The following is an 11,348-nucleotide window of genomic DNA, read 5'->3' as shown; positions in this document are numbered from 1 at the left end:
CCCCCTTGATTTGCACCTTTTGTGGGGAAGGTTTTAACTGAAAACATAAGCCAAATTGCTTACGGTGGAAATTACAAAGAGGTCAAATTAGAAATAAGACAAAAACATGAAAATATTCCAGATAAATGGAAATCAAAGTAAAAAATAAGGGCAAATGCCGTAGACCACAATCATTGTATACCAATTCAAGGGTAATTTAGGTAATTTTGGACACTAATTGCTCGTTGTAATAAAAGCCACCAAGTATTTTAAACTATTTTATGGATCTACAAGACCAAACGAAACTGGGTGTGTTTCTCTCTGTCTGTGTAATCAAAATAAAAATATAAATACATTTTCAGGCACCAAACCCCCTTTGGAACAGAAAATGTTCTATTTTGGGCAAAAGACAGACAGCAGATGATGCTGATTTCTTTTAATTAGTTGCACAATAAACACCCACCGTTTAGGGTTTCCTTTTATAGTAAGTGAATTACTCATCATCATCACCACCTCACTTTCTCTTTCTTACAAAGGTAGAACTTCTACTCTGTTGATTGATTTCTTGGTCTTTTCTACAAACGTAGTTTGCTGAGTTTCGAGGAATTTCATTTTTTTTATTGGGTCGGTATTCTTTTGGATTGCTTACTCAATTAAGTAAAGTTAGGATAAAAAAAATGCTTTTTTTTTCATTTTCTAATCTTTATTGTGGGTGAGAGTGTATTTGGTCTTTATTTTTTCCGGTCAAATTTCATCAATTCTCTGACTTTTTGGACATTTCTTGAAATACCCATTTGCTTATACTAACATTTGGATTTACTGTGTGATGGGTTTGTCCCTTAATTTTGTGAATTTGGTCTTGAATAGAAGTTCTGATTCATTTCACCTAAATTTCTCTTGCATTTTGTAGTTTTTTTTATCTTTTTCTTGTCATTTCTTAGCATACCCAGTTGATGCACTAATAAATTTCATTTGAATTTTATAAATTTATGCATTTTCTTGCCATTTGTTAGCTTACCCATTTGAATATATTGATATTCAGGTTAAGTGTTTTTTTAATTTTTTTTTTTAGAAGGTGGGGTAGGCAGAGCCTACATATGTTTTGTAACCCAAGCCTCCTAAAAAAAGATTGGAACTCGGAAGGTTAGCCAAATAGAATCCACTTGGCCACGCCCCTTGGGGCGGATTAATTTGTGTTAAAGGTATGTATTTTCTCAGAAAGTTTTATGAACTTGGTCTTGAATAGAAGAACCGGTTCATTTCGCTTGAATTTTATTTGAATTTCATCTATTTACATATTTTCTGCGAGTTCTTGGTTTATACAGTTACTAGTATATATAAACGTCAGCTGAATTTCATTTGAATTTGTGCAATTAATTGCTTGCAGTTGTAATCTCTAAGCATATCCACATGTCTGACTATCAAAATCCATGTATAGTTTATGTTTGTTTTGTTTCACTTGCGTTCTAGAACTCGGTATTCGTTGTTTTTTGATATGGTCACATGGCTTCCTCTCCATATGTGAATCTGAGGTGGGTTCTGTGAGTCATTGTTGATTGAAAGGTTTGGACTTTTCTTGCAGTGTTTTGTGGCAGCTTTGGAGACTGTGAATTTGGTAGTCATCCACTCGAGGTCAGTGTCATAAATTTTTATTGCTATTTATAGAAATCAGATTTTAGATAGCGAAATCAGATTTTATGTGATCTGTTTTGTGATTGGTTTTTTATTTTGTTCTTATTTGGTTTGTGTTATGTATATAATGGAAGTGTGATTTGGTGTGTGGGTACTGCAGGGTTAGCACAGTTTCACTGGGGAAAGAGTGGGTTTATTTGTAAACTTGAGTTGTTTGTTGAAAGGGGACAATTTACAAATTTCAGCACAGAGCAAAAAATTGTTGGAACTTATGCTGATGTTTAGGAGTCTTCACAAGCAAATCAGAAGAGAGATAAAGGAAATAAAGGCTGTGTCGAGTGAATGCTTTTTGCTAGAACTCTTAACGTTTTCTGAATTGAGTTGGAAGAGGGATTTTAATTGAAAATGGAACACCCCTTTTCACCTAAAGAAAAGGGGACTGGTTATTGGGCTTCTCCAAGAGCACCTATGGAGCCATTGGATTGTGGTACAAGGAATTCAAATTCTGGGGATCTGTTCAACAACTTCTCGGACCTCTTGAATTTTGATGCTTATGCTGGATGGTGCAACAGCCCCTCTGTGACAGATCAGATGTTTGCCTCCTATGGATTTTCGTCATTTCAGTCAACACCTTGTGCGTCTTTTGACACATCGAATGTCATGGCATCAAATTCTTCTGTAGCTTCTGAGGGTGGTGGTACATCAAATGCTATGGAGAGTTCATTCGATCGTGGAGACAGGATAGGTTTTCAGCAAACAAGCACCGACTGTTATCCAATTAATACTAATGATGCTGATGATTTGGTCCCAAAACAAAGTAGTGGCGTTTATCGAGAAAACAACACGAATATGTCTAATTCTATGATTTGTAGGCCAGTTCCGCCGTCACTTGATGAGAAGATGCTTAGGGCATTGTCCTTTTTTAAATTGTCGTCCGGAGGGGGCATTTTGGCACAAGTTTGGGTTCCAAGAAAGCAGGGAGATGATTATATCTTGAGCACTTCTGACCAGCCGTACTTGCTTGATCAAATGCTCGCAGGGTATCGTGAAGTGTCTAGGAAATTTACCTTTTCTGCAGAAGCAAAACCGGGTACCTTCCTTGGGCTTCCTGGTCGTGTATTCTCGTCTAAAGTTCCTGAATGGACTTCAAATGTTGCTTATTACAATGAGGCTGAGTACGCGAGGGTGACACATGCAGTTAATCATGCTGTTCGTAGTTGTATTGCCTTACCAGTTTTTCAGTTTCCGGAGATGTCGTGTTCTGCCGTGCTGGAAATTGTTTCTGTAAAAGAGAAGCCAAATTTTGATGCAGAGATTGAAAATATTTGTAATGCGCTTCAGGTGAGTTCATATCCCCCCCGATATTACCTTGTTTTCTTTCTCTTCCCTGTTATGCGATTCTGTGAGTCAATACAAATTATTGTTGGCCTGGCCATTCTTATTTTGCATTTGAACTTTGTTCTTTTCTATTGGATGGAGGGGGATTATCGTATGACGGGAAAAATATATAGTGTTCTTTTGAAAGAGTCACTTTGATGCCCTGGTTTGAACAGGTCCCAATACACTGCAACTAAATAAAATTTCTTTTATCAGTCTGTATTGGTGGGGTTATTATGAGTACCGAGTTTTTACAAGGAAACATCTAAAAGCCCTTAGTCGAGTGTTTGTATGTACGTATATATTTATATTTAACACATACATAAGGTAGTCTAATTTGTTATGAAAAATATTCAATTGTCGGCTGGAGTCATTGCATTGATGTCTTATTATAGTTTTAGGTAGCATATGTTTTTTCTAGGTTCTCATGAGAAAACAAGGGAAAAAAAAAGTTCATTTGCATCAATTTTTACGGTAATTACTGCCTCGGTAGATGTTATGGAATTAAACAAGTGCTTCCGGATTTGACTTAAATGGTTGGGTTATAAATTCAGAAAAACTATGTGCATGATAGCTCATTGTACAAAGCTTATGAGGCAACTCCCCAGTTCATGATGATTGTTTGCAGGCTGTTAATTTAAGGACTTTATAATTAAATCTACATTATGTATTATCTAGTTATTCCTTGTGCATGGATGATGGCAAATTTTAGAATGGAATTGGATGTTAATATGAGAGATGTTCAATTTCATTGTTTGCAGGCTGTTAATTTAAGGACTACTGCTCCTCCTCGTCTTCTTCCCCAGGTTTCATCAGAACTTGTAAATCTTTTTTCTTGCCACTTTTATATTTGTGGTTGAAATTAAAATAAGAGATTTCTTTATTCGTTTATTTGTTTATGATATTCTACCCAAAATAAGAAATTTGGGTAGAAGAAGAAGAAAAATCTATTTATGATCACTATTTATTCTGCAATGCTCTGCTTTCTTTAAGATTTTCTGTTATTTTCCAGAACATCTCAAGGAATCAAAAGGCAGCCTTAGCTGAGATAACTGATGTTCTACGAGCTGTATGCCATGCACATAGATTGCCACTGGCTCTAACATGGATTCCCTGTAATTACGATGAGGAAGCTGTGGACGAAGTTATTAAAGTACGTGTTAGACATAGTAATACCAGTTCAGATGGAAAAAGCGTTCTATGCATCGAGGGTACAGCTTGTTATGTTAATGATAGTGATATGCAAGGATTTGTGCATGCATGTTCTGAGCATTATCTCGAGGAAGGACAAGGTGTAGCTGGAAAAGCACTTCAATCAAATCATCCCTTCTTCTTCCCTGATGTAAAGTTATACGATATAACTGAATTTCCACTCGTCCATCATGCACGCAAGTTTGGCCTGAATGCTGCTGTTGCGATTAGGCTAAGGAGCACCTACACCGGTGATGATGATTATATACTTGAATTCTTTCTCCCAGTTACAATAAAAGGGAGTTCTGAACAGCAACTCCTGTTGAATAATCTCTCCGGTACAATGCAGAGAATGTGTAGGAGTTTGAGAACAGTTTCAGATGCAGAATTAATACAGGATGAAGGCTCTAAATTTGGGTTTCAGAAGGAAGTAGTGTCTAACTTTCCGCCAATGGTGATGTCTAGGAGAAACTCCCAGTCTGCTTTATTGGATAGCGACTTTAATTCAATTGAGAAAATCACCTTGAGTGTGTCTAATTCCAAAAGTGGTCTTGAAGCAGATGGTCCTCCTGAACAGGTATTGTTCTTTAACATATCCTTCAATCTTCTTTTGATCAATTAGTCATTCACTTTCTAGAATTCAAAAAGCATGTTATTTTTTGTTTAATTTGCGTTATGTGTAATTGTGTATGTGTGTGCGCATAGTGACATGATAGTCTTCGTGTAGTAGGCATGCCAATTGAATTGGGTTGTCATCTTTGATCTTTCTAGTTGGCTTTAGCCTTATATGGAGAGAGAGAAATTTGTTCCCCCCCCCCCCCCCCCCCCCCTCTTTGTATCCATTAGTTTCCCTTGGTTTCATGAAGCACTCCTGTTGGTCATGAAATGAATGAATAAGTATGTGATGAATAATATGTAAGTATGTGTAAGCAAATTATTTATATTTTTGGGCTTAATTTTGTACATTCATTGCAGGTAATGAGTGGATCGAGAAGGCATATGGAGAAGAAAAGGAGTACTGCAGAGAAAAATGTGAGCTTAAGTGTTCTTCAGCAATACTTTTCTGGGAGTCTTAAGGATGCTGCAAAAAGCATTGGGGGTGAGATCTAACATTTCACGTTCTTGCATATTCTTAATAATTAATTGATCCTGTCAATAGGCAGTTTAGTCATGTTTGATGTTGATCACCAAATCAGAGAGAGTGCATGTATCTTTTATTTGTTTATCGTTTTCTTAGAAAATTAGTAAGGCAAAATTTTGTTTAGACTTCAACTGGAAAAGTTATCATGCATAATTATCTTTCCTGTAATAAGTTAAAGATACTCCTACCTCCAGAAAGGTGAATTTAGTCCTATCTAATTAATTGGTATATTTTTTCACCAGTTGCATCACGTAATAGTAACAGAACAGTCTTCTGATGACAAGCGCAACATAACATGTTTTCAATCTTCTGACTTTTTAGTGACCCAGTTAATGTTGGGGGGGGGGGGGGGGGTTAGGAAATATGTAGTTCTATGTTTGAAACACCATCAAGGATCCTTCTTTGGCTGGATAAGCACTTTTGACCTTTCGACTTTTCAATGTTGTAAACATAGTTTATACAGTTTTTCATGCTAAATTAAAGATAAATACTACAGACATTCTGAATTGGTAGATAATGGTTGATACTAACAGTTATCTTGTATAAGTTTGAAGTGATGGCCTTGAATAACCAAGTGCTGGATTGCCATAAAAACTAGTCATTATAGTATACAATAGAATTATTGCCATTGTTTTGCCCACTTTAAACAACTGTAGCTAACATTTTGAATATCTCTTTTTGTAGTCTGCCCCACCACACTGAAAAGGATATGCAGACAACATGGGATCTCCAGATGGCCATCTCGCAAGATAAACAAGGTGAACCGCTCACTGAAGAAAATACAAACAGTTCTCAACTCTGTTCAGGGGGTGGAAGGTGGATTAAAGTTTGACCCAACAACAGGTGGTTTTGTGGCAGCTGGCTCAATAATTCAAGAATTTGATGCTCAAAAAAGTTCACTCCACCCTGACAAAAACATGCCTGTCAGGAATTCTGAGTCAATAACCAAAGATTCAACATCTATACCTCCAACACTTAGTATTGATGGGGAGAAGTTTGTGGTTAAAGTGGAGGAAGATGAGTGTAGTGTGGACAAAAACCAAGTAGGGCCTCTGAGTATGCTCATTCAAAATAGCTCTAAGGGAGAGCTAAATAAATCGAGCGTCAATCTGATTGATTGTAGTGAAGATTCCAAGTTGATTTTGACAGATGCAGGACCATTTTGGCAAGCTAGGCTTGGAACAGCAGCTTGGGATTCTCCTGACACTGCTTCCATGGTTTCTTATTATGCAAAAGGAGGAGAAAAAGGGGCACGCAGCAAGAATGGCTTACAATTAGAGAGTTCTGACTGCCACTTTGTGTCCCAAAGCTCAAATTCCTTGGCTGCTGCTGACAATATGGATACCAGAAGGGAAGGTGATGATGGAATTATTGAAAATAACCAGCCTACTACTTCAAGCACGACAGACTCATCAAACGGCTCTGGCTCATTGGCGCATGCTAGTTCAGTAAGCTCTCCAAGTTTTGAGGAGGGAAAGCACTTAAAAATCCATCCAGGCTCTGATGACATCGGTTCCAAAATAATTGTAAAAGCTACTTATAAAGAAGATATTATCCGGTTCAAGTTTGATCCTTCTGCAGGGTGTTTCCAACTGTACGAGGAAGTTGCAAGGAGGCTCAAACTGCAAAATGGTACATTTCAGCTCAAGTATTTAGACGACGAAGAGGAATGGGTGATGCTTGTCAGTGATTCGGATTTGCAGGAATGCTTCGACATATTGGAATCCTTGGGCAAAAGAAGTGTGAGGTTCCTTGTTCGGGATATCTCTTGCAATGTGGGCAGCTCCGGAAGCAGCAACTGCTTCTTGGCAGGAAGTAGCAGTTGCTTCTTGGCGGGCGTTTCATAGAAAGACGAGATGAGCTCCAGCTTTCATACAAGGTGATAATTATCCCCAGAGAGGTTGCAAGTGGGCCATAGTCTCTCCAAAACTCACCAAACCATTTCCAAGTTCAGTGACTATAAATGGTAAACAGTGGAGAATCCTTCGCTGGAAGAGTCAATAAGGGGGAATATGAAGTTTTAGATTACAGTTCATATATATGGTAATGTATAGGTCTGCTGTATATGTAGAAATAGTAATAGTTGTAGAATAGATTCAGGTGCTAAGGTTCTATGGTTCCCTGATGGCTGATGCCCTCTTGTCAAGTCTGTACATAAGTTTACATGTTAATTTTGGTGAAAAAAAAAATGAAGTTCTATCATTTGGTTTATTTTGTGATGATGAGTGACTTGTCTATTATTATCATGTCTAATAGTGCTTTGGTAGGAGATGCTTTGAAATGAATAGATTCATAAAATTATTAAATGGGAAATACATATTCTTAATATATTCATTTTGACATCCCCACACGTTAAATGTGAACAAATCTTTCTTAATACAATTAAATATTAAGTGCTACCATATTGTGCCATTATTCAAGTACATGTTCTTGGTTTGGTGTAGAAATAAGTTCCACAATCAATAAAGCATAAATTTTCTTAATTGAATTTATTCATTTAATATTTTTTCTTTTAATTGAGATTTGGTTTGGTTTAAATCACGTGAATAAATTAGCAATTATAAAATATTTTGTATGTGGTCCATAATTTTGTCCCATAACATAACAGTAATACTTATGTAATCAAACGACGGCGTAAAGATGCCCACTGCGGGGTGGAGCCCACGCGCAAGGGAGACTTTGACCTGGATCATTCCATCACATTATTAATAAAATAAATAAAAAATATTATAAAATAGACGGGGGATCCGGTAATAGGCATCGTCGTTTAGTATATTATTCAGTTCAATGTGATGTCGTTTCTCTGCTATTACAATGGAATCGAATCCGCCACAACCACCAGGTTTGTTGAACAACAAAATTAAATTCGTTCAAATCAATTCTTCCGATCAATTTTTTTATATAATTGTGTGATTTTAATTAATTTACTTTCGTATGTACAGATATTGATTGCTTGCTTTTTTTTTTTTGTCCCTCAATTTCTCTGTACGGTTACTTAGGGTTTTGTTAATGTATTGATTGGTTGAATTTTATTAGGCGCTCTTTTCTTGACTGCTGAGAATATTTCTTTCAGAAAAATCGTGTCTTTTGTATTTATTGAAAGGAAAAAATTGATTTTTTTTTCTTTGTTAATTTTGGGATAACAAGGTGTCTGGAGCTCTTTGGGTTGAATCATTGATTTAAGGTATATGCTTTGAGAATCCATAGGCAACTATCAATTTGTATTTATAGTTGTTAATTTTTGATAATGCATTTTCTTGAGTTGAATTTGCAAATTTGTTGGTGATTACTTGTTATAATCTGATTTGGATGGGTTATTAATTGTATATTTTCTCATGGATTTTGAAATTCAATGTGTTCGGTGTTGCAGCTAGTAGTCCGCCTCCGAAACCTTGGGAGCAGGCAGGTGCGGCTTCTGGGCCTACACCTTTTAAGCCCCCGTCAGCTGGCAATACAAGTGATGTAGTTGAGTCTTCAGGAACTGCAAATCCGGGAGAAATTGTTTCTGCTTCTGATAGGACTGCAACTGTCAATAGAAACGCTGTTGGTAGGCCTCTTCCCTCAAGACCCTGGGAGCAAAATTATGGAAGTACGAGCTATGGAACCACCAACAACTATGGAGGTAAATAATGGGTCTTTGTCGGGATATAATTCTAGTGATATCTTTTTATGGAGGAAGATCTCTGCCTTCTGTTACTTGCTGTGTATTCAGTATATTTTTATGAATGGTTTAATTAATGGAGCCTTTTTTTTAAATATGATTGTTTGTCATGCGCAAAATGATAAGAGGTACTGAGTGGTTCAATACAACACCTAACTTTGTTTTGATTTCTCTTTTCCCTTTTTCCCCTGGTAATGTAGGTTACGGGTCAACTATGAACTATAATTCCAGCTTAGGGTCAGGAATGTATGGTTCATATGGCGGGGGAACGTATGGAGGTGGCTTGTATGGTGGAGGGATGTATGGTAACAGCATGTATAGGGGAGGCTATGGTGGGCTTTATGGATCTTCTGGGATGTACGGAGGCGGAATGTATAATAGTGGTTTTGGAGGACCGATGGGTGGTTATGGAATGGGCATGGGTGGTCCTTATGGAGGAGCTCAAGATCCAAATGATCCATATGGTGCTCCTTCATCTCCTCCTGGCTTTTGGATATCAGCTCTTCGAGTGGTAAGGCCATAATTTTGCTTACACTAGTTCACCTCTTAGAGGAATAACATATATATTTACCAATTTTAAGGATGCTTATATTTTTTGTGCAACAAACATGCAACACCTAAATGCGTTTTCAAATCCATTCCACATGTAAAGTAAACACAATATCCACTTGATTGCCAACCTAAACATTTCCTGCCTTCAAGAATTGAGGTATTTTTGCTGCTGTACTATCTGGAAGCTGTAGAAATACATATTCTGGATTTCAACCATAATTTGCTCCAATATACTGTTACAGTTTTATAACCTATTCAATTTTGTGATTGCTTTCTACCCTTGTTAATACATCATTACTATAGATTATTGTTTTTCATGTTTTTCTTAAATATGGCTTTAGACTTTTGGTTTCCCACTAGAGCCGCTCTACATGACAAATTACAGCTTTTGTTCCTTGTAGCATTTTAAAGGTTTCTTTCTTCCTTTTTCTTTTTTCAAACAATTAATGTCAGTCTTTAAACCCCTTGATTGATGTAAAATCTAATAGCAACTTAAGTCCAACTATTAGTATCACTTGGTTATTTTCACGGTGAATCAACTTTCTATGGATGTCCATGAAATGCATCGGACAGAATATAAATTCACTGAACTTGTATTTGAAGCACAAATGATATAAAGAGGGAGTTTGCATGTCTGAGATTGTTTTCTCTGTTCTGTCTAAGAATATGAAATTAGATAACTAGAGATGGTTGGATGAAGCTGTCAGTTTTTAATAGTTTTGGATTATGATCTGGTCTTTAGCCTCACATATTATTTGATTCAAAATGAAAGAACGAGAAAAATGTGATTAACTTTTGTGCAATGAGTTGATCAACTATAATAAGTTATTTGTGGGATTTACTTTTCCTGCCTGCAGTTATTCACTGTTTTTTCTGTGATGACAGATGCAAGGTGTGGTAAATTTTTTTGGCCGGATATCAATTCTTATTGATCAGAATACGCAGGCTTTCCACTTGTTCATGACTGCACTTCTTCAGGTATTTCCCTTGAATCTTTCTGTTTATTTGATGAGTAAGTATAGAATTAGCTGTCATCTTTTTTGATTGCCCAACTTCATTATAAATCAAACCTTTAAAATCTTAACCGGTTCCTACGATGCTGAGACACCTTTGGTAGCTTCTGGCGCGTTGACTTACTATCATATACTTGTCGTCATCTGCAGTCAAGCGCCATTTTTCAGAACTCTTTGACATGGATTTCATGGTACCTTATTTCCTGTCAGTGGTATTTCTGCTAAGTTGCACTGTTTCGTGATGTGATTTTCTACAGCTTTTTGATCGCTCTGGTATGTTGTACGGAGAACTCGCTAGATTTGTATTGCGGCTGCTTGGAATCAAAACAAAGCCTAAAAAAGTTAACGGTCCAAATGGACCCCCACTCCCTGGACCCAATAACATGCATGGAAACCAAAACTTTCTTGAGGGACCAAAGGCTGCACCAGGAGAAGCTTGGGACAACGTTTGGGGAAATTGATGCCAGTTAATAAGGTGATAATACCTGTTTTGCTGTAAAATATGGATCAAATGAGATTGTATTGCTTTCAAGGAAAGTGACAATGCCTCTCTCTCCAAGAACATTACATGAACCTTGTTATGATTTACACCTGTATCAAAGTAGCGTTTTAGTTGGTTGGACATAAAAATCAAGTGGTGTGAGCTATGTACCATGTTACAGATGGGAAATTGGTTAAATTGTATCAGGTTTCCCTGGTGTGGTACTTTGAATTTGTTGATCTATTTATAGGTAAGCTATTTGACATTTTGAATGTAGATCACTGACATTAGGAATATAATCTGAGACCTTTTCTTCTAAGC

The 11,348-nt window shown here is 36.9% G+C and overlaps 2 protein-coding genes across 7 annotated transcripts; both read left to right on the top strand.

Moving 5' to 3' along the window:
* The first annotated feature begins 269 nt into the window (after positions 1–269).
* Positions 270–7,572, top strand: LOC18047979 (protein NLP9). 5 transcript variants are annotated; one of them, XM_024187871.1, is made up of 8 exons: positions 270–288; positions 1,052–1,181; positions 1,562–1,611; positions 1,772–2,952; positions 3,750–3,809; positions 4,001–4,756; positions 5,155–5,278; positions 6,005–7,572. In XM_024187871.1, exons 4-8 carry the CDS (start codon positions 2,017–2,019, stop codon positions 7,165–7,167), a joined length of 3,039 nt encoding a protein of 1,012 aa, XP_024043639.1. In that variant the 5' UTR covers positions 270–288; positions 1,052–1,181; positions 1,562–1,611; positions 1,772–2,016; the 3' UTR covers positions 7,168–7,572. The 5 variants fall into 5 exon arrangements, with proteins under 5 accessions (XP_024043639.1, XP_024043638.1, XP_006442936.1 ...); XM_024187870.1 differs by having other exon boundaries at positions 276–515; positions 1,055–1,181; XM_006442873.2 differs by having other exon boundaries at positions 276–515; positions 3,750–3,794.
* A 477-nt stretch (positions 7,573–8,049) lies between these two features.
* Positions 8,050–11,292, top strand: LOC18047978 (peroxisomal membrane protein 13). 2 transcript variants are annotated; one of them, XM_024187791.1, is made up of 6 exons: positions 8,050–8,162; positions 8,691–8,942; positions 9,182–9,364; positions 9,407–9,492; positions 10,419–10,511; positions 10,804–11,292. In XM_024187791.1, exons 1-6 carry the CDS (start codon positions 8,135–8,137, stop codon positions 11,005–11,007), a joined length of 846 nt encoding a protein of 281 aa, XP_024043559.1. In that variant the 5' UTR covers positions 8,050–8,134; the 3' UTR covers positions 11,008–11,292. The 2 variants fall into 2 exon arrangements, with proteins under 2 accessions (XP_024043559.1, XP_006442935.1); XM_006442872.2 differs by having other exon boundaries at positions 9,182–9,492.
* The last annotated feature ends 56 nt before the right edge of the window (positions 11,293–11,348 follow it).

Source organism: Citrus clementina, unplaced genomic scaffold (genome assembly GCF_000493195.1).
Source record: "Citrus clementina cultivar Clemenules unplaced genomic scaffold, Citrus_clementina_v1.0 scaffold_3, whole genome shotgun sequence".
Taxonomy (NCBI): Eukaryota; Viridiplantae; Streptophyta; class Magnoliopsida; order Sapindales; family Rutaceae; genus Citrus; species Citrus x clementina.
Note: the sequence above shows the minus strand (reverse complement) of the source record. Positions and strands in the feature narration are given on the sequence as shown.

Bases quoted from the DNA above. Each gene is read 5' to 3' on its own strand.
- LOC18047979 (XM_024187871.1), top strand. From the start codon at position 2,017: ATGGAACACCCCTTTTCACCTAAAGAAAAGGGGACTGGTTATTGGGCT. The intron at 3,810-4,000 runs GTAAATCTTTTT...GTTATTTTCCAG, and splicing joins CCCAGGTTTCATCAGAACTT to AACATCTCAAGGAATCAAAA. The intron at 4,757-5,154 runs GTATTGTTCTTT...CATTCATTGCAG, and splicing joins CAGATGGTCCTCCTGAACAG to GTAATGAGTGGATCGAGAAG.
- LOC18047978 (XM_006442872.2), top strand. From the start codon at position 8,135: ATGGAATCGAATCCGCCACAACCACCAG. The intron at 8,163-8,690 runs GTTTGTTGAACA...TCGGTGTTGCAG, and splicing joins GAATCCGCCACAACCACCAG to CTAGTAGTCCGCCTCCGAAA. The intron at 9,493-10,418 runs GTAAGGCCATAA...CTGTGATGACAG, and splicing joins GGATATCAGCTCTTCGAGTG to ATGCAAGGTGTGGTAAATTT.